Source organism: Lepidochelys kempii, chromosome 18 (genome assembly GCF_965140285.1).
Source record: "Lepidochelys kempii isolate rLepKem1 chromosome 18, rLepKem1.hap1, whole genome shotgun sequence".
NCBI lineage: Eukaryota > Metazoa > Chordata > Testudines > Cheloniidae > Lepidochelys > Lepidochelys kempii.
The window spans coordinates 15810069-15834735 of record NC_136397.1 but is presented as its reverse complement, the minus strand read 5'-3'; the positions used below and the strand labels follow the sequence as shown (position 1 = coordinate 15834735).

Sequence of the window (24667 nt, the reverse complement as noted above, 5' to 3'; positions counted from 1 at the left end):
CCTATAAAATCAGGACATCTGGTCACCCTAAGGTAGCTGCATGCGTTGTTGTGTGTTCCAAGGGGAATTGTATCCATTTTGTCCCTGTCAGCTGGAAGTTGATGGCTGCTGGCACAGGAGACTTTTGATAGTGGGGAGCCACAAAGCAAAAGGAACCGGGGCAACTCCTCAGTCTTCTGGTGTCCAGTGATCTCAGCTAGCAATGGGGAGGCTTTCTGGAAGGAAGGGAAAGGGTTTGGGGAACAATCAACTCTCCCCAGCTAAATATCTCCACATTGGCAGCTTTCAGGCTGGCTGCTCAGCCGATTGGTAGAGCAGCAGTGAAACTGGGAATGTATCCAGGTGACCCTAGGCTGTGGCTTGTTTAACAAAGTTCAGACTTTCATGGCTTGGATCCCGTCAAGGGAGTTCATCCTCTTGGATGTCAGTGCTCAGAGTCATTGTGTTTATCCCAATGGTGCATTTCAATGAGGCTGCAGTAGGATTTCTGGAGTCAGTGCCCTGCTTTGCTGTGCCAGAGGCCTCAGGTTCAGTGCACTGGGGTGGGGAGGACCACGCAGGTAGGATGCACTCTGCTCCTACGGGAGAGGTACCGCTTGGCATCAAACGACTCCGCTGACCGGCTATGCAGTAGCACTGAGGGGTCCTGAAAGGGGCCGGTTTAACCCTTCTGGGCTGGATGCATTGAGGGCTTCAAGGTCAGAGTATATAAAGGGGCTGGGGTAGGGGAGATTACAAATGAGGAGAGACCTAAAAGGCTTTGATGGGGGATGCAGAGGCTGGCAAAAGGGAAAATACCGAATGACTATGGACCAGATGGTATTCAGATACTGCAATCACAGGTACTAAGCCCCTCGGTGGGACTTCTACTTTATGGCGTTGGGGGGGGGAGTTTGAAATGAGTGTGGGAGGGGCACAGAAAGGGGCTTTGGAGAAGATGTGACCATGTGAGAGAACAGGCTGGTTGGTGGGTATGAGACCTCGCTAAGGCTGCCAATTTTGGTTGGACGTATTCCTGGAGGTTTCATCCCACGACATAATCTTTTAATTAAAGGTGAATCTTTAATTCCTGGAGAGTCCAGGACAACCCTGGAGGGTTGGCAACCCTAGACCTGGCTGGAAGATGGCAACAACAAACTGGAATGCGGTTGGGTGGCAACGTTCACAGACTTGTTTCCCCAGCAGGGCTAGCGACTGCGCTGTTTGCTGCTGGAGGAGCCATGGGCAGGTGTGAAAAGTGTCCTCGGAAAGTAAGCTGGGCTGGGGGCACTGAACATCCAGGGAAGGAGGAGAGAGGACAAAGGTGCCTGAGATCCAGGACCGAAAGGTGTGAAGCTTAAGAGTCTTGTGTTAAGGGTTAGTCGCCCTATAACACCTCTGCAATTGTGCCACAATGGACCCTCTGCTTTAATCTCAGAGCGCCCTCCTGTGCCCCAGAGGAGGTACTGCGGCTAATGTCAAGCTGCTAAATTGTCCCTGAGACTTAGACTTTGATTCTGTTTTAGACTTCTTTTTGTGCTGGTGTTGGTTGTTACATTGTGGATAACGCCTAACATCTTGATCCCTATAAAGGCATGAACGCAGAATGTCTACAGCTCCAGGCCTGCACTGCTGCACACTGGGCTACAGCCCTGTGTCTCCCCGGCGGGAGATGTAGCCGACTCATCTCCTGTGTGGTTCAGACACAGACATAACACACCCTGAACCCTGGGTTGCCTTAGAAAACCCAGTCCCCTTGTCAATGATGCTTTCACCAGATAGGCTGGGATTGGTAGCCTTTGCTAACTTCACCACTCAGTCAGTCTTCCATCTTACCCCCATCCTTTACCCGTTTTCTGTCTACTCGGCTGCAAATTATCGGTGGCATAGTACAAACAGGCACAGTGGGAGGCTCTGCCAGACAGCTCTGCCAGAGCACCGCAATCCCAACGTGCCGTTCCCTCCCTTTTTTGGGCATGGCCTAGGCGATCTAATCAATTTTTGTTCGTCTGTGATGATGGGGGGAGGGATAACTCAGTGGTTTGAGCATTGTCCTGCTAAACCCAGGGTTGTGAGCTCAATCCTTGAGGGGGCCATTTAGGGATCTGGGGCAAAAATTGGGGATTGGTCCTGCTTTGAGCAGGGGGTTGGACTAGATGACCTCCTGAGGTCCCTTCCAACCCTGATATTCTATGATTCTATAATTCCAGCCATCAAAGCACACAGACCTCTTGTCACTCGCACCATGCCAGCCCTACCTTCTACATAGGTGCTGGAACTAGGGGGGCAGGGGTGCTACCGCACCCCCTGGCTTGAAGTGGTTTCCATTATATCCAGGGTTTAAAGTTTGGTTCAATGGCTCTCAACACCCCCACTATAAACATTGTTCCAGCACCCTTGAGCTTCTCGCCAGAGACTTTCTCAAATATCAGATGGTGTCAAACGGCAAGGACATGGTCAAAAACCCACAAGGGACATAGCTCAGGATAGCTACCATGCTCATCACTGGTGACCTGCTGTTATCAAGCCCCCAAAGGCTGCAGAGCATCAGCAGGGAGCACGTGGTCCAGCCAGTCCCCCACCCCAAGCTCCTGACCACCCCTTCCATCTGTGGGAAATAACTAAGCCATGAAATGCTCATAAGCCTTTGGCGCTGGTTCCTGAATCTGCCTTATGAAGTAAGAGATGTTTAGCTATGCCCTGGTAATATGGACTATAATGGAGTGTTAATGTTACTTATTGGGGGGATTTGAGGCGCTGTCTTTAAAACCATGCACTATTAAAGATAAGAGTACAGCTATATAGTGAGCTCTTAGCAGTAAAAGGAGACCGTGGTGGGTACATGCTGTATATAGATGAAGTATATTAGTTGTACATATGAAATAAATCTCAGATCATTTTTGGCTGAATAATGTGTTGGAAGCTTCCAATACATTTTCTATTTCATTTACCTTAATTCTGGGGTCTGTCTATTTATACGTCCCTGCAAAATTTCCACGTGGTTCACACACACCATTTAATGGGTATGTGCCTAACAAACGATCAACCAGTCATACAGCCGCCTAGCACACACGTTTCAAGGCATTGCCACTGTTACAGAGGTGCTGAAGGGAACTGGCCATTGAGGGCTAAAGTAGATGACTTAATGACAAAGGTTTTTTACAATCACGTCTCCCGGCACAGCTTGGAAAACACTCACTATTGGGGCTTGATCAAGAGAGGCACTTCTTCAACCTCCAACTCCTACTGCCATCGGGGCCCAGGGGAGGGGTTCTCTTCCCAGTCCTGCTCCGGTTTTATCGCTTCCCAAAGAGCCAATGAAGGGATTTCGGGAATGGGCGGGGGGGGGGGGGGAAGGAAGTCCATTGCATAGTTCTGGCTCAGAGTAGCCACTGGTCTCAATTCATCATCAAGTACCACGGGCCCATTTGTGGTGCTTTTGGCAGGGCGTTGCTCTCCAGTACTGCAGTAGAACGTGGCGTCCAGTTCTGCACAATTATAGGGTCTAGTTTGAATTAAATCCAACCCAGAAATAAGCTGGTCTCTGCAGAACATTATGAGCTAAATAAACATATGGTACAGCGAGATAACCAGTCTGGCTCGGGCCAACAGCAGGCCTCAAACCCACGAGCTTTTCCACAAGCAGGAGAATCTCATGATTTTAGCACTGCAGAGCTAGTCGGTGGAAGCAGGAGTAGACTCGCAAACCGCAAGTGTGAACCGATGACTAGGAGGGGACAAAACCCCACATGCTCTTAGTCTGTGTTACAGACACACAAACTGGGGCTTCTGTTTATTGTGCCCCAAAGACTCTTCTGATCAGCGGGACACTCCGTGACACATAGGGTACCTCTACACTGCAATACAAGCCCCGCGGCTGGCCTGGCTCAGCTGACTTGGGCTCCTGGGGATCAGGCTATAGGGGTATAAAATTGCAGTGTAGATGCTCAGACTGTAGCCCTCCCCTCTCACAGGATCTCAGAGCCTGGGCTCCAGGTGAGCCCAAATGTCATTTTATCGTCCCGCAGCCTGAGCCCCACAAACCTGAGCGAGCTGCCCCAGGCTCTGAGATCACAGTGTAGCCATCCCCTAAACGACAATCATTTTAAAAACAAACACTACTCCACGCGGGGTGAGGAGAACAACAAGAGAAACACCCCTCCTAGGAAACCTCTGGGCTGGAGACAAGTCACACAACAGTCTGCACCAGAGGCAATGAGTCCCCATAATGTGAGGCACAAGTCAGGGATCCAGGCCCTCCTTCTGCGACGGATACAGCCAACCGCTGCTCATCACGACTACCTGGGTTCTCCTGTCTGCAACAGCATCAGCGTCCAGGCCTGGGTAGTTGTACAGACACGTCCCCCTGGAGCAAACGGTCATGCTGCAGGCACTAGGGGCGTTCAGACATTCGCGTATGTTCAGTTTCACTGTTTACCCAGCCAGAGCACATTAACCGCCCGGCCCATTTTCCGTGGCAGGCGGGAATACAGAGACCACAGCATGGTGGGTGGGTAATGGGGGTGTCAGCTGGAGGAATCCAACTATTTCATTAGCCAAGGCTTTCCTGGGAGTTGGTAAATTACACTGGTTAAAAAAAAAAATCAAAGTGGGGAGGAGGGAGTGGCAGACAGCTCCTTCCGCTGGAAACAGAGTATCTAGTGTTTGAGGGCCTGAGCAGGGAGAACCAAAACACTGTGTTTGAGACTTAGCAGTTTGCGCTGCTGGCTGTGTAGAAGGCATCATTAATGCAAGACTGACCTCTAACAGCTCCTCTTTGGCTTTTCACTATCCCGGTTTTTTTCTTGTTTTTTTTTTAACCAAATCACCAAAATCTGAAGGGAATCAATGTTCTCCTTTCCACCCCAGGGGCAAGAACAAGACTCAGTGAGCCATGTACAGCGCTCCCACTGGCAGGCACCATTGAGATGTCTGCATTAAATAAATTAATGATTGTGCAACCAATCACCTTATTAAAGTGGGGCAAATCTCCAAGAGGTTGGGAATTCTGCTTTAGTCTGAATCCACCACCTAAACTCTGGCTGCTTCTCTGAACTCTCCAAACCGCTTAGGTTTGTAAAGCTGGGCAGGAGGTCACACTAGAATAGGGGAGGTTTCTGGTACCTATGTTTTTGATCCTGGCCAGAAACCTGAATGCAATAAACTTTTGGCCCAAGTTGGGTTCCAAACCTGGGCAAAAGGTTGGCAGGGAAGATTTTGATTTTTTCCATATGAGTTTGGTTGTTCTTAACCCAACCTCCAACCCGCGCAGGATTTTCGGTTACTCTGTGTTTCTTCCAATGGCTGTGGTCTGTCCTAATGTTGGATCATATTAAAGAAGTTCTATATTAAACTCAGAAATGAGTTTGATTCCCCATAGTTTAAATTCCAGGGTATTACTAATTAAGAGGTCTCTTGGTTTTTGGTACTGTTTCTCTCCCTCTATGTGTGAAAATTGCAAGCTGCTAATTGTGTTAGTACATTTTAAGACAGAGTCTGTTCTCAAAGCAATTCTTGGTAACAACAACTACTTACACAGAGAGAGACTCAAAGCAATACTCTGTAACAACAGAAACAGCACCCAGAGACTCCCCGCCCTTTTGTTGTATTCATCTCGCTTTGTTAACAATTGTGATTAAAATAGAGATAGAGCATGTATGTGGATGGATGCTTGGTGTGGATAATAACTGAATGATCAGGGAGGTGCCAGCCTAAGAATCCAGTGTCCATCAGCTGAAGGAGGCGTCAAGTGGAAATAACCAGAGGACCCCCAGAGGGCAGACTGGAATCCACCCAACAGCCTCAAGAATGGGAGAACCAAAGAACAAGATAACATCTGGCAGCATGGAGCCGTCAGGAATGTGCCATCTGCTGATTGATTCAGCAACAGCATGATGAAGCAATTCCCATAGACTGGCATAGGAAGAAATTCCTATAAAAATAGACTCTAGAAAGTGAGAACTTTGGGATCTGATTCTGTGAACCAACTTCCAGGAGCATCAGATGAGCATCTGACAAGGCCCTGCTCCCTCCTCATGTCCAAGCCACCTGGCCAGTGGCTTGGCATGAGCAACTCTAAGGCTAGTAACTATGATAGCAACCTTACAGAACCTGTGTGTGTGTATGAATGAATGTGTGAATAAATATGAAATTGAATGGAATGTTATAGCTATAACTAACTGCTTACTATGATTCTTTCTGTATTCACAATAAATGTGGTATTTTGCCTTTTCCCGTTTAATAAGATCCTGCTGGTTTTTATTTTATTGGTATAACACTAAGCTGTGGCTGGGATTGAGTCTGCAATGTGGATGCTGCTGGTTCCATTCACCGTTTCGGGGCCTTGTGATGAATGAGTGAACTCAATCAACTGAGGCCAGATCGGAAAACTTTGGCATCAGTGCACAGCGGGGCCTTTTGCTTTTGCTGAATCATTGCTAGTGAATGACCCATTTGCCCTCTTCCCTGCCCCAGAGCTAAGGGCTTGGCTTCTGCACGGCTCCCAACCCCCGCCACATTGCTCTCTGCTCTTCACATGATGGTGCTGTCAATAGTCTTAAGCTGAGCACTGTTGGGCTGGCACTGATGGGAGTGCTCTGAGGAAAATTCTAGGGATTGGGTTCTGCAAACCTTGCATCATCATTTACACATGTGCAAATACTTTTGATTTGGCAGCATTTCCCACCCCCTCTGCACAGGTGCAAATGATCACATTAGGCTCTGCAGAAAGTAGAATAACTAGAGGACATTCTTTCCTCTGAATCCCCATTGAGCGAGGGACCCAGAGTCCCTGCAGGGGCAGCTATACTGTTAAAAGCAGTAATCTTCCAGATGAGATGTAAAACCAGCCGCCTGCCTGTTTGTAAAGCTCAGCCTGAGAAAATAAATCATCAAAATGAGAGCTGGTGCCGATTGCAAAGCTATTCAGTCTAAGACAGAGGTTGATAAATTGGAGAAGATTCAGAGAAGAGCCATGAGAATGATTAGAGGATTAGAAAACATGCCATATAGTGACAGACTCAAGGAGTTCAATCTAGTTACAAGGAGTTCAATCTAGTTATTTTACCAAAGAGAAGGGGTGACTAGATTACAGTCTATAAGTACTTACATGGGGAATAAACATTTAATTATGGGCTCTTCAGTCTGTCAGAGAAAGATATACAGCAGAACCTCAGAGTTACAAACACCAGAGTTACGAACTGACCGGTCAACCACACACCTCATTTGGAACCGGAAGTATGCAATCAGGCAGCAGAGACGAAAAAAAGAAAGCAAACACAGTGCAACCCAGTAGTGGGTTAAACGTAAACTACAAAAAAAAGGGAAAATTTAAAACAAAGATTTGGCACTATAAGAAACCTGCGTCTGTGCTTGTTTCATTTACATTAAGGTGGTTATAAGCAGCATTTTCCCTCGGCATAGTAACGTTTCACAGCTGTATTAAGTCAACGTTCAGTTGCAAACTTTTGAAAGAACCAGAATGTTTTGTTCAGCGTTACGAACATTTCAGAGTTACGAACAACCTCCATTCCCGAGGTGTTCGTCACTCTGTGGTCCTATTGCAATATGATCCAATGGCTGGCAGTGGAAGTGAGACAAATTCAGACTGGAGATAAGGTGTCAATTTTTAACCGTGAGAGTCAATAACCACTGGAACCATTTACCCAAGGCTGTGGTGGATGCTCCGTCACTGACCATTTTTCAATCCAGATGGGATGTTTTTCCAAAAACTCTGCTCTAGGGATTATTGTGGGGCAGTTCTCCGGCCTGGGGTCTGCAGGAGGGCAGTCTAGACAATCACAATGGTCCCTTCTGGCCTTAGAATCTATGAAAGCCAACCTAGGGGATTCAACCCCAGGACGCCACTGAAATGAATAGGAGTTGTGTCTAAGTCCCCTAGTCAGTCTTGAAAGTCTCAACCATGGTGATCCAAAGCACGCTAAGCTCTTTCCAGAACAAACAGAACAGCACCTTCCCTGCCCTGCAGAATTACATGTAACACAATGAGTGGGGGTTACAAACAACAGGGTGGGGCTGGAGGGAAGAAGGACAAGGGTTACACCATGAGGATCAGGCATTTACTCAGCGGATGTATGTGCAGGGTTGTTGGTTTTTTTGCACGACCAGGATTGCTGGCCCAGCCTGTAATTTGGCCAGCTCGTTATATCCTGCCATTTTAACTGGCTATGGCCCTTTTTTATTCCCCCAGTTCTAAAACAGTGTAAGCTGTTGAGAGCCATTCAACACTTCCTGGGTTTTTACCCCAGAAGTAACAATATTCCTGTGGTAGCTAACATGGTCACCAGCTCTTTATGGGCCAGAATCAAACGCAACTGTAGTCAATGGGAGACTTTCAATCCAAGCTGTTCATAGAGGTTCACATTTTTAACAGGGAGGGTAATTTACCATTGAAACAGGGATGTGGTGAGGGTTTTTTCTATTACATGAAATCTTCAAATCCAAATTGGAGGGCTTCCTAAAACAATAAGCTGGGGCCAAATCACAAGATATGGGCTCAATGCAGGAATTACTCAGGGAAATTCTGCTCAGTGTAAAATTCAATGGTCAGAAATTCTATGAATTAGTGGCCTTTGAATCAGGTACCTAAATACCTTTATGGATCTGAGCCGTAAGGCCTAACTCCCACTGGTTTCAATGAAGATCTGGGCCTAAATGCAGAAAGCACTTTGAGAGCTTTGCTGTAGAACAGGGGTTCTTAACCGTTTTCTTTCTGAGCCGTGTCCTCCCCCCACAACATGCTATAAAAACTCCACAGCCCACTTGTGCCACAACAACGGTTTCTCTGCCTATAAAAGCCAGGGCCGGAGCTAAGGGGTAGCAAGCAGGACAATTGCCCAGGGGCCCACACCACAGGGGGGCCCTGAAAAGCTAAGTTGCTCAGGCTTTGGCTTCAGCCCCAGGTGGCGAGGCTCAGGGTGCCAGGCTTCAGCCCTGCGTGGTGGGGCTTCAGCTTTCTACCCTGGGCCCTAGTGAGTCTAATGCCAGCCCTGCTTGGCGGACCCCCCTGAAACCTGCTCATGGCCCCCCAGGGGCCCTGGACCCCTGGTTGAGACCTGCAGCTGTAGAAAATGCCAGATAATCAAGATATGATCACACTGGGCTGGGTTTACATGCTTTGTGGCTCCTTTTCACCCTTCTGTAGAATACAAGAGGGTGAAGTGAATAACAAGAAGATAAATGCCTTCTACCCTGCTGCAGAGCAATGGGAAATGAATGGTGTTACAGTGCAGAAATCAAAGTATCAGAAACCACAGCCAGTATCAGGGGATAAGCTCTGGGAGTTGGGGCCGGACTTGAAAGATCAGCAACCTCTCCAGTATCCTAGAGGGAAAACCAGCCTTGACATGCCTGTAATTTTGCTGCTTAGTTTATGCAATGAATAGCTCAGTGGTTTGAGCATTGGCCTGCTAAACTCAGGGTTATGAGTTCAATCCTTGAGGGGGCCATTTAGAGATCTGGGGCAAAAATTGGGGATTGGTCCTGCTTTGAGCAGCGGGTTGGACTAGATGACCTCCTGAGGTCCCTTCCAACCCTGATATTCTATGACCTTTTACGCTCTGTAGTCTCCTCCCTCCCGTACCACTGACAGGGCCACGAGCCAATGTCCTGCCCTACAACAAGGAGACAGAAATGACCATCTTTTGCAAAAGCAGGGACCACCACAATAGAAAAATCAAGACTTGGACCCACTGAAAAGGTCATTTCTGTTTCACTTTGCCAAAGAAAGTGGCTTTGCTGAAGTCTGGAAATGCCAGGTGGGAGACATGCTACCGTACACCACATCCTAACCTAGCATGCAGCTCCCCATCTGACACCGCATCTTGCCAAGCAAATGAAAAAGTCAAACAGGTGCACTCTGAATAATTTCCTCCTCAGTTCAGCGGCCTTCCGTAGCAGCCTTATTCAAAAGGGCCCTGTTACACAATGTAACACTTAAGCTGCTGGATAGGAATAGATCCCAAATTTCTCTCTTCTACAGCAACCAATATAACAACAGGCCGGCCAGCGAGATGTAGTTCAAGCAATAGCCCCACTAATGATTCATCTGACCCTAACAAAATCAGAGCATAGGTTCCAGTGGAAATTTCTGCTCAGTCGCTTTCCAAGGCATTTGCCTGGACCACCGGGGCTTCAAGGGGATTGGAAAGCGATAGCTGCCAAATGATTTCAAGCCAGCTCTATGAATGGCATTTGCTAGTGAGCTGGCAGAGAACCCTGCTTGTGTCCTACAGAAATGACGGCTGGCGGGTTTTTACTTTAAACTGCTCGGCAACTGAAAGGCAGCTCAGACTAACAGACCTGGGATATTTCCCTAGCTCCTTCCATGCCCAGGGCGCCATACCAACTAAATGATACCCAGAGGGGTCACTCCATCCCACTCTGGGAGGAGCTGAATGGATCTTCATCTTAAAGCCCTCAGGGGACTGGATGAGAGACAGCCCTGGGCTTTGGTGGGGGGAAAGGGAAAGTGGATTTAGTCCCCGCAGCCACAGCCTTGGTCGAAGCGAAGGGGAAAGACCCCTGGCTTAATGGGCTCTTCTGCAATGATGCAGCAGCCCTGTTCTGTCCTTTCTTCTCCCTGGTCTCTGAATGGCGTGGGAATGAGGCCAGGCCCCAGTTCTTGGCCCTGCTCCCCACCACTCAGACTGAGTCTTCAGGGAAAGCAACTTCCTGTCCCATCCGCACCCGGCACAGCCTACTCCTCTGGCCCAAGGGCTGTGGGGGGCTTTACTATTCTTCACAGCAAAGAGAAAGTTCTGCACGGCGTAGAGGCAGGGTAGGACTTTAGTAGGAGAGCAACACCTCAGGCTTCTGAGAGCCCTGCAGTTATGCTCTGCACTTAGAGAAACTTCCATTCGCCAAGGATCTTAAAGCCTGTTACCAATATGAATTAATCCCCCCAGGCCCATAGGAGGACAGGTCCCCATTTTACAGGTGAAGAAATTGAGGTACAAAATGTTGCACGGATGGCCTAAGGTCACAAAGGGAGTCAGTGGCTGAACCAGAAGCAAACCTAGGACTCTTGAATTCCTAGTCCCCATAAATACCAGATGATGCTCCCTCCTCTGTACATAAAATATAGTAGCTCTGAAAGATCTCTCTTCACCTCTCACACAGCGGAGAGGGAAACAAAATGCTCTCCCACGTTCTCCAAGGAAGGTAATTTATTTCTGCATGGTTCGTCGGTCAGCAGAGCCCTGACAAAAAGAACTGCTGAACGTTCGTTCAGTTAAAGGCACACATGAATTCTGAGAGCATTCACAACTCCCTTTCACGAGCATTCGTGCGAGCAACATGTTCACAAGAACATCGGCGGAAAGAGAACACGCCACATATCCCCGTGCAAACGTCCACTCTTACGCAGCCCTGATGGACACTGCGTGGATTTCAGAATCAGCCAATCAGGGGGCAGAAGCAAGAGCCTAAGATGGGGCTGGCCAGTGACACGGCATGGATAGCATTGCGATAGCTAGTGTTACTTTCCTTAAACTCTCTATTTATAAACCTTGGACCGGCTGAAAAGCACGTCAGAGAGAGAGGTGGGTTTTCGATCACAAGAGAGGGGGAGAAGGTAGAGCTTGAAAATATACCACTGCTGTCTGCAATAGCAACAGCTATTAATCAAGCTTAGCTAATCAAGCTAAGCAGGGTCAGTAGCTCCCAGGAAAAATCTTAGGGGCCGCAGGAAATGGTATCGGTGACGTAGCAGAGACGGGCCGGTGCTGTGAAGCTTGGATTGGGATCTGAGTTTACCCACTATTTTGGGGTGCTGACTGGGGACCATTTTAGGGCTCGTCCACCCACAAGAGTGCTACCACTTTAATAATACTGGCTTAGCTTAAGTGGTACAATCCCCTCCCCCTGCTCCCCCAAGGTGTGGAGTCAGATGCAGTGACATCAGTATAAAAGTGGCATATTCCTCTATGGGAAAGGGAATACGCTATACCAGTAGAACTGCATCCACAGTCAGGTCCGTACCATTATAAACTCGTTGGATTATGAGGCAAAGGCACCCCGCCTAACCAGCTTAGTTCTACCAGGACAAAAACCGTCTGTAGCCCAGGTCTTAGAGATCAATTAAACGATGATGTTCAGGGATGAGGGCTCTCTCTCCCCAATAGCTGGCACTATTCCCATTGCTAGCACTGAACTAACAGCCCAGAATGACGTGAAGGGGCAACGGGGTCCGAGGTTTTGTCTTTCAGACAAGACATCTGATTAAGGCCCTGGCACTGTGGTCATTAGAGCCCCATGGCAGTTTTATGCAAGATTACCCAGCATGGAATATGGCCAAGATATCACAGTTGTTACGTTCTGCCTCACACTATCCTGTCTGTACTTGCTTCTGGATAAGGTAGGCTTCATTTTCTATCCTGAACGGCTGTGCTACGTTACTGTGTGCCATTTCAGGATTGCCAGGTTCCACCCCAGAGACGGCTGTATTTCAGTGACAGGGTGATAACTCCTAATCCCCCAACAATCAGCAGGCCGCACAATGCAGTTTGGTGGAATCTTTTCTTACAGGGATAAATACACTAGATTTTCACCGCCATCAAATCTCTCCCTATGACAGGCATTTTCTACAGTACCCAGGTCTGTAGTAACTAAGGCCCAGCTTTTTAAAGCTCTTTAGGTGTTCCTGTGCTCAGCGTCACAATGCTTAATTGCATTAGGAATGTAAGTCTCGTTTTCAAAAGCAAAGTGGGCAGTCAGGTGCCTAAATTCCATCGACAGTCGAGCAGAACAGAGCCTAAATAGCTTTAAAAAGCTGGGCCTAAATGCTGCCCCTGAGTTCAAGTGTTTAAATCTTCCAGTGCAGACACTGTCCCAGCTCCTCCTTACAGCACTGAGCTGGACTTCAGAGACAAATCCATGGCTTGACCTACCGTTCCCAACCTGGAGGGACAAATAAGCCCGGAGGGACATCCAGATCCTCAAAGGCATTTAGATGCCTAACTCCCACTGATTCTACCTTGGAAGATCTGGGTCTGTCCTTCAATCCACTCACCCAATGGGCCTGGAACTTTATTTCCACTCAATGCTTCCACCCAGAATGCCTTAATTGATTTCCTTCCCCCTCCCACCCTGGAAATGTTAGTTAGATGGTACGGTCACAGCTGCTGTAGAATGCTAGATTAGTCTGAAAGACTGAGAAACAAGAGAGCAAGAGAAGGTGCCTCTTGAGTGAAATCCACTCCTGGGCAAATGTCCAGCTAAAGGTTTATGCATCACTTACGATCTACTTCAGCTCGTGCTGGCCCTATGCAAGTTTCCTGTATTACTGGACTGCAGCCAGCATAACTGATAAACTTCGCAGGCAGGCAAACCGATCCCAGTCAGTAAAATCTGTTGAGCAATTTTAATTCTTTGGAATCTTTCGGCTGGAAAGGTGCTTTGCAAGGATCAGTCAAAGACAGCAAGACAAAACAGAGTCTGTAAACTCTGGAGCTCCAGCCTCTGGCACGAATCCCATCTCCTGAAAAACACACTAGGGAATTTGTTCCTAGATAAGGTGTTTGCACATGACTGATCTAAAGTGAGCAGCACAGGCTATCGGCAGCCTGAAAATTTTTCCTCCAGTTAGTGCCTCAAAGACTTGGGGGATGGGGAAAAGTTATTTTGTCCTTCAGGTGCTGGAAGGAAGGACAGCAACACAGAGGAAAACCACCAATCCCTCAGTTAAACCAGGTGAGGACAAACAGAGACTCAGTTCTGAAGAAGGTGTGTGTATTATTATTAGAATTGTACAGGCTTGCAGAAATTGACCAGAGTACTTTACAGTAAATTATTTTGATACATTGCAATCTCTGCTATTATAGATATAAAAATCTAGATCTTGAAAAAGGTCTTTGGTTTCAGTGAACACAGCAACGTTCAGTGAGCCCGGCTGCATCCCAGAAAACTATGTGCCTCTGACATTCCCCAGTGCAATTCTGTTCATAATAAATAGCTCCTCTCAGTGTTATTATATATAAACCCTCCCAATATGAAAGTAAACCTGAAACAAAACAAAAACAGCTAGAAGACCCAACCATCCCACACAGCACAGATGTGTTGGCAGCTGAAAGTCTCACAGTATTGTTCATAGTCCATAGCTACAAAATTAAATAGGTTTTTAACTCACCCACATTTACACATTAAATACAAATATTCCACTCAAAACCTACGTGTAAACTTTGCTCATTACCTTTTAAAAAAGTTTCAAGTACACCAGTCTAGTGGCTTGTTTCACTTCTACTGGTGAAAGAAAAAGATTTCCTTAATATGCTTTGTTCTACAGATTGCTTGGGGAATGCAGGTTAGAATTTGGAGCATAGGGTAAAGCACCTTGGCTTGCTGTTGACCCTGTATGTGCTGAAGGATCCGGCTAAAGCGGCTGGAAAATGATAAAGCTCAGACACTGTCCCCTCAGGACTGATGGTTTTTGTGCAGTGGTCTTCTGCCTTCCCCTAAGGGCCCTGGAGGGGAGCTCAGGTCACCAGCGTTCCTTAGATTACTGGACCGTTCAGAGGATCATGCAGGAGTTTTGCTTAATGATGATTTCCTGCCAACCCCCACCCAGACAAACAAGAGGCAGAGTTTAGATTGAGTTCAGTAAACTTGGAGAGGTCTGAATGGGAGAGAAAAGAAAAAGTCTCATGGAGGGATCCAGGGGTATCCTCACCTGGAGAACTCTTTTGAAAACACATGCCCTTTGGAGCACTTCACAGGTAACAGATTTCCTCTTCGTCTCTTTCTCAATGCTGGCCAAGCTATGCAGATTCTTTCATTGGCACCCATCACCACAGTCTCTGAGCCATCACTGGCAGGGAAGACTGAGCGGGGTCCAGAGACAGAGGTGGACCCTACATGACCCTCCTCTGTTAGCTTGAGCAGGGCCTGTGCATCAGGCCAGGATTTCTGTCTACCCTATCTCTATTGCCAGCCCTGACTTTTGCACTGAGTCAATGGGCCGAGTGCAGTTCTTACCCACGCAGCAGACTTTAGGTGATCGTGAATGTTCACAGGTCTTCACAGGCTTGAGGCTTAGTGGGCAAAGGTCTGACTAATCAACAGAACTCAAGGTTTAAAGGTATCCTTGATGTCGCCAACTAAGCAGCTCCATTGAAAAGGAAAGCGACCAGGTCTCCCAATGCATAGCTCTTTAATACTGAACACACAAGCTAACCCATCCAATGACCGGTTTCTCCTCTTCTATCCCCTCTGAGTCACCGGCCTTCCCAGACACACAATGTCCTGTTAGCTGAAGGGAGCGTGATTAGTAGCTAGGCTTCTTTTCTACTGCATGGAACAACGGCTATTCACGAAATCCGGTTCCCTACACAGCCGGGGCAGTGGGTTTCTGTAGAGTGCCTAGCATCCAAGATCCCCCTAGGACTGTCGAAATGTTGGGGGGTGGGGAGGGACTTCATTTTTCATTAGGGTTCGTAGCGTCTTGTTCGTGCTCGTGGGCATCGTATTAAGATTTGGTGGAAGAGTTCCAACATGATGAAAACCTGCCGGAGCCAGAGCTCAGCTCACACAGGAGACCCAGTCACTGTAGGGATCCTTCCCCCCGCTCATTCGATACCCACCTTACACGCTTCACAGCTAAAAGGCATGGCTGAGAGCAGGGTGGTCAGGGTGGGGCAGGCCCGGGAGTTTTAATGAGCACTGCTTGGACTTCCTGCCCTCACACATGATAAACCTGCTGGCAGCAGAAGGGCTTGGCCTGCTGCTCCTCAGCCTCCCAGAGGTTGTCGTAACTGAAGTCGCTGTGGAAGCTTTGGAGTTCTGCGTAGTCGTGATAGGCAGAGTCGTGCCGCAGGTGGCCACTCCCGGGCAGGTTGTGAACACCCGCGCTTCCCTCTGCAAATCAGAGGAGAAAGAGAGACCAGCAAAGTAGTTTACATTGATTGCTCCAGGATTTCTATGCTATTATAAGTCTCTTCCAAAAATATGCAACAGGGTAAGGGGCTGCAGTGAGAGAACTGGTAGCTGAAGCTCTCAGAGAGCAGATCCAAGAGAAGGATCAGCAAAGCATGCTTGGCCCATACCGCCCTGCCCCAGCCCCAGATGGCCCAGCTCCTGGGGAGAGCTCTATCCCTACAGTTCTTGGTCTCGCTGCTGAGACTCCTACAGAGAGTGCAGGCCAGCCACGACTGAGGGCGGGTTGTTTTTCTTTGTCACGTGGCCACTGAGAAGCCACTGGGAAGCAATGGATCTAGCAAAAGCCCTGTGTCAAATGCAAACCCCAGCGTAAGCCAGAGAGATGCAGCCCAGGGACAGCAAAGGGGCCTTTTCTGTCACTAGCCGAAGATGGCAGACACCAACCATGCAGCCTGGGTGGCAGAACACACAGCAGCTGCTGGCAGATTTAGAAAGTGCCGAGATACAGCTGGGCTGGGCCCTGTTAGACGAGAGGCAGAAATCTAGTGCTGGTGTTGCACTGTACTGGAACCAGTCAGTGGTTCTCTCTGTCTCCTGGGAGACTCACCTGAGGACTGCAGTGAGGAGCCCAGAAATTCTTCCCTCATGGAGGGGATCTAGAGGAAAGAAATAGTGACAAGGGGTGTCTCTTAGCACTTGGGATGTCAATGCCGGGATCTTTCTCACCAAGGAATCGCAGCTTTCTAGCTTCCCACCTCCAAATCCTCCAGGATGCACCCCGGTTATATCCCTGAGGGTCAAATACTTTACACCCCTGCATTGTAACCATCATCTTTCTGGCATAATGGGCAGGTCCAGCTGGACCCCGTCCACATCCTTTCTTAGTCACTCAGAGAGGTTGCTCTTGGGCATGCATCACACCTGGGCTGGGAAAATGGGCTTCTCGAGGGCAGTAGATGTCCCCTGGACAAGGAGCTGCATCTTCAGCCCCCTGCAGCCTGTGGGAGCAAGGATGCTGCAGAAGGCTGGCTTCGTGGCTAAGTCCCCCAGCTGGGACTCAGCAATCTGCATTCAACTCCCAGCTCTGCAACAGAATCCCTGGGTGATCTTGGTCAAGTCCCTTAGGGGCTGGTTTTCAGAGTTGCTGAGTATCCATAGCTCCCATTGACTTCAACTAAAAATAGTGGCTATTCAGAACTTCTGTTCTCTCTCTCTCTGTGCCCCATCTACAGACTGGGGATAATGATACTGACCCTATTGTGTGGGGACCTGTGGGGACATGTGTGCTAACGAGCTCAGGCTCTGTAGGGATGATAACTACAGGAAAACTTACAATATAGAGGAGAATGGTCCAGTGGTTAGGGTACTAACCTAGCTCGACCTAGATTCAAGTCACTGCTCTGGAACAGACTTCCCCCGTGACTGTGGCCAAGTCATTTAGCCTCTCTTTGCCTCAGTTTCCCTTTTGTAAAATGAGGATAATACTTCCCTACCTCACAGGACTGCGGTGAGGAGAAATCTATTATAGATTGTAAGGCGCTCGGATACTACGATAACTGGGGGCTATAAACGCCTAAGACAGACATAAATAAGGACCTTGGGATATGACTCCTTATTAATAAAGTAACCAGAGTTGCACATCCCTTTCCCCATGCCGTGGACTGAAATCACACCCAACACTCCTGCAGACTCTAAGCCACAGTGGGGCAGGAGGAGCAAACCCACTCTTATTTTACATAACGCCCCAGTCTGGATCTGGGCAGTAGCCTACTTCTTGACCTACTCTGGCATGGACCACCAGGGATGCTGTTGTTACCACTGGCCACGTCAAGGTACCATCTCAGCATCAAGACATTTGTCTCCTCCTTGTGCAACGCAAGGTCACCACAGGACGATGCTGCACAGTCTCTGAAAGATGTTTTCACCTCCCGCCAGCCCTGCTCCGTGGTCAGAGGAATGCCCTTGAGAAATGAAGGGGTGCCCAGACATGCCTAGCATCAAAATCTGGGCCCTGAGGGCACAAACATGTCTGGCGGCAGTGGGAGCAACCCAAAGGCGCCATCAGAGGCTCTCCACCTTGGCACTCACGTTTGTAAAACAGGAAACATCGGAGGGAGGTGCCAGCGGGAAGTGACACGAGGTGCCAGGGATGCTGTATCTCTGCGCTGCCGGTGGCTCTCTACTGTGGCTGCTGGGCAACGGGTGGGAGGTCTTCTTCTGCAGCGGAGGGTGATGGGCCCCTGGGATTTCTGCATAGCCGTTCAGCTGCTCTGAGCCAGTCTGACCATGACATCTTAAGAACTTAGACGAGAACAAATCCCAATTTGGTAACTGCCGTCCCTGGATAGGGGCCTTCTCTGACTGCCCCCCACCTCCACCTACCCCGATGTCTCAATAAGATACCAGAGCCACAAAAAGAGGTTCAGGGTCTAAACTTTAAATTCCACCGAGTTCTCACGCAGCCCTCGATGGGGGAGGGAGAATAGCCTCATGCCACTCAGCCATGCCCCCGAGCAATGGCGAGGAACTCCAGAGGGAATCCTGGCCAGGCACGAGGATGGGGAGATGGGACACTGTGCCACATCACAAGGCCGGGGGGGAGACTGAAGGGCAGCTCAGGGCTCTGAAAAGGGGAGATGAAAGGGAGCCGCCATTTATCAGCAAGATGGTGCAGAAATGGCAGCAGCTTATGAGAGATGAGCTCACTGATTCATCTATACGTCCCCGCACAACACTGCTGAAACTCAGGGTTTGGAGATAGCGGTCCCTATATCTGAGTCACCCTGGTTTGGGGAAACCAAAGCTCACCGCCTCCCCCCATCCCAGTCTTGGTGCATTTTTGCTCATCTCTGGGTCACTTGGCACCCTGATCCAGACAGGAAACCAGCTCCTCACTGCTTCAGTCCAGAGCCAACAGGCAGAGAGCTTTGCTGGTCACCAAAGAGGACAGGCACCAGACTTCCAGACCTGTGGAACACTCGCCCAGGAAAAAACCTCGCAGTGCCTGGCACGGCTCTGTTGGGGTCACATGCTGCCAAAGCTCTGCGTACTAAGCGAAGGATGTGACTCCTCTTGCCCTGGGCAGCCCCACGGTCACATACATATAGTACCTCTTCTAGGAAGTCAGAGTCTGCAACCCTGCCCCCAGAGGTGGGGGTTGGCGTGTAGGGGTCAGCGTACACGGGAGAGCGGGGCGGGGCTGGTTTCTCCAGAGAGCTGGGAGCTGCCAGAGTCTGACTTTCCCCCAAGCTCCATTGATTCCGCTGAAAGGAAGAGTCAAAAAGTTAACGCCAGGTCTCGCAGACACACTGATTCATTCAGGGCCGTGGGGTGGGATTCCCCTGAAATTCTAACTCCAAAAGCAACGCAGTCCTAAGTAATGGAATCACAGAGCTCTGGCTCTAGACCTGTGTATCACTGGGGACTGAACTCAGCATCAACAGCAACCACTGGAGTTAACGGGGTAACTCCTTTGCTTGTGAACCAGTAGTAGGCTATTATCGTTGGTACAGCTTGATGGAAACAGATATGACCACAGGCACTAAGGCAGTGCAGAACATACCGCTGGCCTCTTCCCAAGACCACCTTCACAATGTACAGAGCCCTAAGCTGCAAGAAAAGGTTACATCCGTGCTTTCCTATCTGTAACTGGAGCTAGAATCAGCCAGTTAGCTACAGAGCCTGCACGGAGGGCAGTGGCTAATTGCTTTGCTTACACTTAAAGCTGGTCCTGCCTCTCTGATCTTCTAGAGACCAGATTTATCTCGGAAAGGCTCAGAAAGAGGAGATGCCCTGTCCTGTGCCACAATAATGCCCCCTTCACCATGTAAACCCCTCTTTACCAGCAGAGCTCCAATCAGAGCAGCACTCACACAGCCTTCGGGCTCAGGGTCCAGGAGCAAGTGAGGGGTTAATGAGCCCTCGCTCCATCCAAAGCAGAGATGAGCCCATCCTGTTTCTCACTCCTGCCCCCAAAACACCTGCTATTGTGGAAGTAAGTTCCTGTGAGTTGCCCTTTAAGGGAAGTGAGGCAGAATGTAGGGCAGGAGCATGGAGAGAAATATGGATGCCTCTGTCGGCAGGTGACCAAATCCCTTGGGTCCATCTAGTCCCCTCCCCTCCCCACCACGAGCGTGCTGGCGTTGGAGCAGAAAGGCCTCCGCCACGTCATCTGCATCCCAGTGAGATGAGAAGCCCTTACGTTGTTCGAGTCCAGATGCAGCTGGGGGACCCCTGGGTTCTGCTGGGAGCTCCGTGGAGAGTAGGGATCATTGTACACTGGCGACAGCAGCTCCCGGTTGGGGTTTCCGGGAATGAGGCTAAACACAGTCCTTTCCGAGTCCTGGCTGCTGGGCTGCGGCTGCTGGGCAGGTCCACATTTGCCTTTGGACTTGCGAGCGCTGCCGCCCCTCTTCAGTTCTGGTTTGGGGATCCCGGTACTTGGCCAGCTGGGGTTTGCCAGGCACTGAAACAAGACAACAAATGCTGTGGACCAGCTGTCCTAACAGGCAGAGTCCGGGCACACGTCACCCACAGGCACACAGACGTGATTAGGCACACACCTACCAGAATACACACATGCTCGTGTTACAGTGAGCGTGAACTATCAGGTGACTGTGCAATTAAAGGACGAATTTTAGTTCCTAGAGGCAAAGGGGCAGAGTTAAGGGTGTGCGGTAATTTTAACTTGGAGAGTCTCTGACCTTTCAGTGCCTTCCCATTGTATCCTCACCATTCTTTGAACATAGCTTTTTGGTGTGGATTTAATACAGACTTCTAGTGTAATATTAATGAGGATACTGATCTGAAACAAGGTCCAATCCCCGCAACTGCTTTGGAAATTCCCTTGCTGATCTAAACTCTCGTTTAACCAAATTAAGCCAGTGGCCCCTATTCCATCTGGTTAATTGCATTTAAATTACTTGTCAGGCCAGTGCATCAATAAGTAGCTTTCATTCAGCTTTACTGGCCAGCGGCGCAACCCCGCTTCTGTTGAACACACCCATTCCTCCCCAACGTCAAAACTGGTTCCCTATGTATGCCTCAGGCTCCCTGGAGACCTCACTTACATGGACAGGCTGGGCATAGCCGGGGGACAGCGGGTCTTCGGTCACGGTCACTCTGCCTTCAGGCATCAGAACAAATGATTGCTGGTCAGGGATGGAGCCACTGTGCTGGGAGTGGTGGGTTGAGGTGGTAAGTTTCCCTCGTGACGTCCAGGAGTTTGTCCGCCCATCGGAGGTGAGTGAGCCTCTCCCGCTGCCTGGGAACTACATTGGGCATGGTTAAAAATACCAATACCGCTCATTGGTAGATTCAGGCTCATCCATTCCCCACAACATCCCCCAGGCTCTGACAGAGACCCCCAGAGGTCAGCTCGCCCTCAGATCCATGGGCAATGCCACGTTAGTGTTGGCTGCGCTTTTAATGTCTTTGTGAATTTGGTGCTGGCCTGACAGCCCAGTCCCCTCACTAGGCACAGACCAGGGCCATGGCAAACTCCGCTGGCAGCCTGAGAGGGAGGCGCTGCCCACCAGGTGTGGGAGAGGAGTTAAGTGCCCATGAACTGCGAACCAGGGTGCTATACGGGGGCCAGCTGCGATGGTGGTTTGTGCGGCGGGGACACGTCACCCTCGGGAACTGGAGTGAAACCCATCAACTCATTGCACATTGGACACTGGCCAGTCGTCAGATGGGAAACAATTTTGCTCACTGCCATGCTGGGCTATTCGGTGAAAGACTGCTCTGGGGAGTGGGGAGAGGAAAGGCTGCGGGTGGGACTGTCTCAGGGGGTGGGGTGATGAGAGTCAGAGTGAATCAAAGGGCCTTCATTGACCTTTACTCCATCCTTGTAATTTCTAATGAGACTCCTTTGACATCTAAGCCCCATCTCCCCTTCATATATTTCTGCTGGCAGCTGCTGCCCTAATGCTGATTTGGGCATATCAGTGCAGATGCAGCTCAGATGAACTAACTCTCCATCTTTAAGAAACGAGCAGGCTGAGGTTTAAATGACGAGACGCTCAGCAGGGGGAAAATGTCCTCTGCTAATTCCCAAGCCCTGAACTCATTTCCGCTGCAAATGGAACAGGATGAGCTGGGGATGAGGGTGAAGAGGTGTGTCACCAGCGCTTAATTTGTGCCCGGGCTGAGCCCCGGCATCTCTAGGCTTGGCAGTTCATAGCCCTAGCACCTCGGGGCTTGCTACTTCATTTATGAAAGCAGAAAAATTGCATGAGTCCCAGCACCTCTTCCATTACAAGTTAAGCACTGGCTGCCACCTTTGTAAGCCACCATTATTGTCATTGTACCAATGCATCATTAAAATTGCACAACAGATTCATAATCTATGGCCGGGAATCTGCTTTTTATAGGGCTCTAAATATAATCTAAAATGATCAAAGACTTTCGTTAGTGCCTTTCAAGGTGGGACTCAAAGCAGTCTTGTGTGTCAGGGCAGTCTCATGTGACTGGAGATACGACAGCTGGGAGTCCTTGAGGACACGCACTGATTGCCAGGCTGTCCTGCAATAAATATACATTACCTGCCCAAGGTGTGGTGGCTTTGATCCCGAGAAGCTTTCTGATCCTGAAAGGGAAGAGTCAGCATTTCGAAACTGGGCTGTTTTAAGGCAGTACAACCACTCCTGGTAATCTTCGTAGCTGGGGCAAATGACCTGGATTGAGTTTATTAGTCGGCCTGGAAGTAAAATAAATCACATGGTTAATGAGGCAGATTGAGAGTCTATCTTTCTCCGCTCTGAAATCCACTGAGGACTAACTTCCCCTGTAAGCATGAGGACTAACTTCCCCTGCACGAGGTCCAGGCACCAAAACAAGGTGTAAGTAGGACGTAAGTGCTGCACGGACGTTGGTACTGGGTGAATTTCCCCTGTTGTGCATCTACCCTGGAAAAATCAGCACCGGCATTTCAGCAACGGGCCAGCTGCTGGGCTACAGGTTTTGAATTATTAAAGAGAATTAAATATGTTCTTAAACTTAGTTCATGAAAGCTGGTCTCTCTCACCAACAGAAGTTGGTCCAATAAAAAATATGACCTCCCCCACCTTTCTCTTTAGTTCACCAGACACAGAATTCTGTAAATCTTCTCTTTTTTTAAAAAAAGTGAGAGTTATGTATATGTCATTTCAATAATTACAATACAGTAAAAGTTGTTTTATCTGGCATGTTGGGGGAGGGAGGGTACCAATAAGTAAAAAATGCCAGTTAACTAAGAGGGAGGGAGTTAGGGTGCAGGAGGGGATGTGGGGCTGGGGTATGGAGCACGGGTTCTGAGAGGGACTTTGGGTGTGGAAGGGGGCTCAGGGCAGCGGGTTGAGGCTTGGGAGAGGGTGCGGGGTGCCGGATCCGGGAGGTGCTCACCTCCGGTGGCTCCCCGCAAGCGGTGACCTGTCCTGGGCTCCAGCTACTCCTAGGCGGAGGCATGGCAGGTGGCTCCGCGTGCTGGCACTGCTGCCCACAGCTCCCATTGGTCACGGTTCCCAGCCAATGAGAGCTGCACAGCCAGCCAATGACGGGCAGCGCGCAGAGCCATCTGTTGCACCTCCGCCTAGGAGCAGCCAGAGGCCGGGACAGGTCATCACTTGCGGGGAGCCGCCTGAGGTGAGTGGCCCCCAGATCTGGCACCTGACACCCCCTCCCGCACCCAAACTCCCACCCAGAGCCTGCACTCCACACCCCCTCCCATGCCCCAACACCCTGTCAGCCCCTCACCAACCTGACTATAAACCAGCATTTCAATGAAGATCAGAAATGCCAGTTTATAGAGCTTTCCAGTTGGTGAAGTGCCGAATAAAACAGCTTTTACTGTACTTAAGTTTAGGCATAAATTAAAAGGGGACACAGTCAAGATAAAGAAACAATCATAACAATTGTTCCTCTCAATGTTTAGTCAAATAATGATGCTTTAAAATCACTGGGTGTAGTAGAAGAAAAATAAACAGGAAAAAATAACTGTGAAAATTGTTCTGAATTCCGTTTTATCATCAACATTTAGAAAGTTGAGATTTCACTGAAATTTCCTGTCAAAATTCAAAAATAAAAGTCGAGCAGGTCTCGCTGTCATCATGGGGTGCCTGCTGTTGGATTATTTTTGTATTTCACACAGCTCAGATAGTGAAATTAGACTAGTAAATTTCATTTCCTGTTTGTACGGGGTCAATTCATTTTCAATGTCTGGCTCTCACGCAGTCGTAAAAAATGGTTTCTGAACACAGACTTTTCACTGGCACAATGTAAATATGTTTCCATTGAAGCAAACATTTCTGCCCAGATTAAGTTTTGGAACTCTACCACCACCCTTCTACATAAAAATAAAGCTCAGAAGGAAGATCTTATTTTGGAACCTAAATTTTAAATGACTGAATCAGATTCCCATAACTCAGTCTGACTGTTCTTAACGCAGTATCCATCAGTCACGTACCTTCTATTAGAAAGGAGCTTTTTTGGTTTTCTTCAAAATGAACTTGTATTGCATTCAGTGGCAGTTCTCCCTGTTTGTAGAAAGGAACAGGCTTAGAATTCCACAGCATGAGAGCATTCAACATTTCCCCTCTTTTTACTTTTTAAACTTCAAGCTGTCCTTGTCTGCATTGTAGCATCTGAACCTGTAACTAGGAGCAGGCTCCCATTGTACGAGGTGCGGTACACGGACATCAGGAGAGACAATGCAGAGATTATAGTCTAAATAGACCAGACAGCCAAAGGTGGAAGAAAGGAAGCAGTATTATCCCCATTTTACAGATGGGGAACTGAGGAAGAGAGAGACTAAGGGCAA

At 49.0% G+C, this 24667-nt stretch overlaps 1 protein-coding gene across 1 annotated transcript in view; it reads right to left on the bottom strand.

Annotated features, from left to right (window-relative positions):
* Positions 1-13732: 13732 nt before the first annotated feature.
* PLEKHN1 (pleckstrin homology domain containing N1) overlaps positions 13733-24667 on the bottom strand; it is a 42262-nt gene continuing 31327 nt past the window's right edge. The window contains exons 9-16 of the mRNA XM_073316827.2: positions 24314-24383; positions 22416-22570; positions 20940-21140; positions 20072-20335; positions 18981-19133; positions 17959-18171; positions 16478-16526; positions 13733-15849 (exon numbers count right to left, since the gene is read on the bottom strand). Coding sequence (XP_073172928.1) covers positions 15674-15849; positions 16478-16526; positions 17959-18171; positions 18981-19133; positions 20072-20335; positions 20940-21140; positions 22416-22570; positions 24314-24383 — 1281 coding nt within the window. The 3' untranslated portion in view covers positions 13733-15673. The remainder of the gene's footprint in view (positions 15850-16477; positions 16527-17958; positions 18172-18980; positions 19134-20071; positions 20336-20939; positions 21141-22415; positions 22571-24313; positions 24384-24667) is intronic.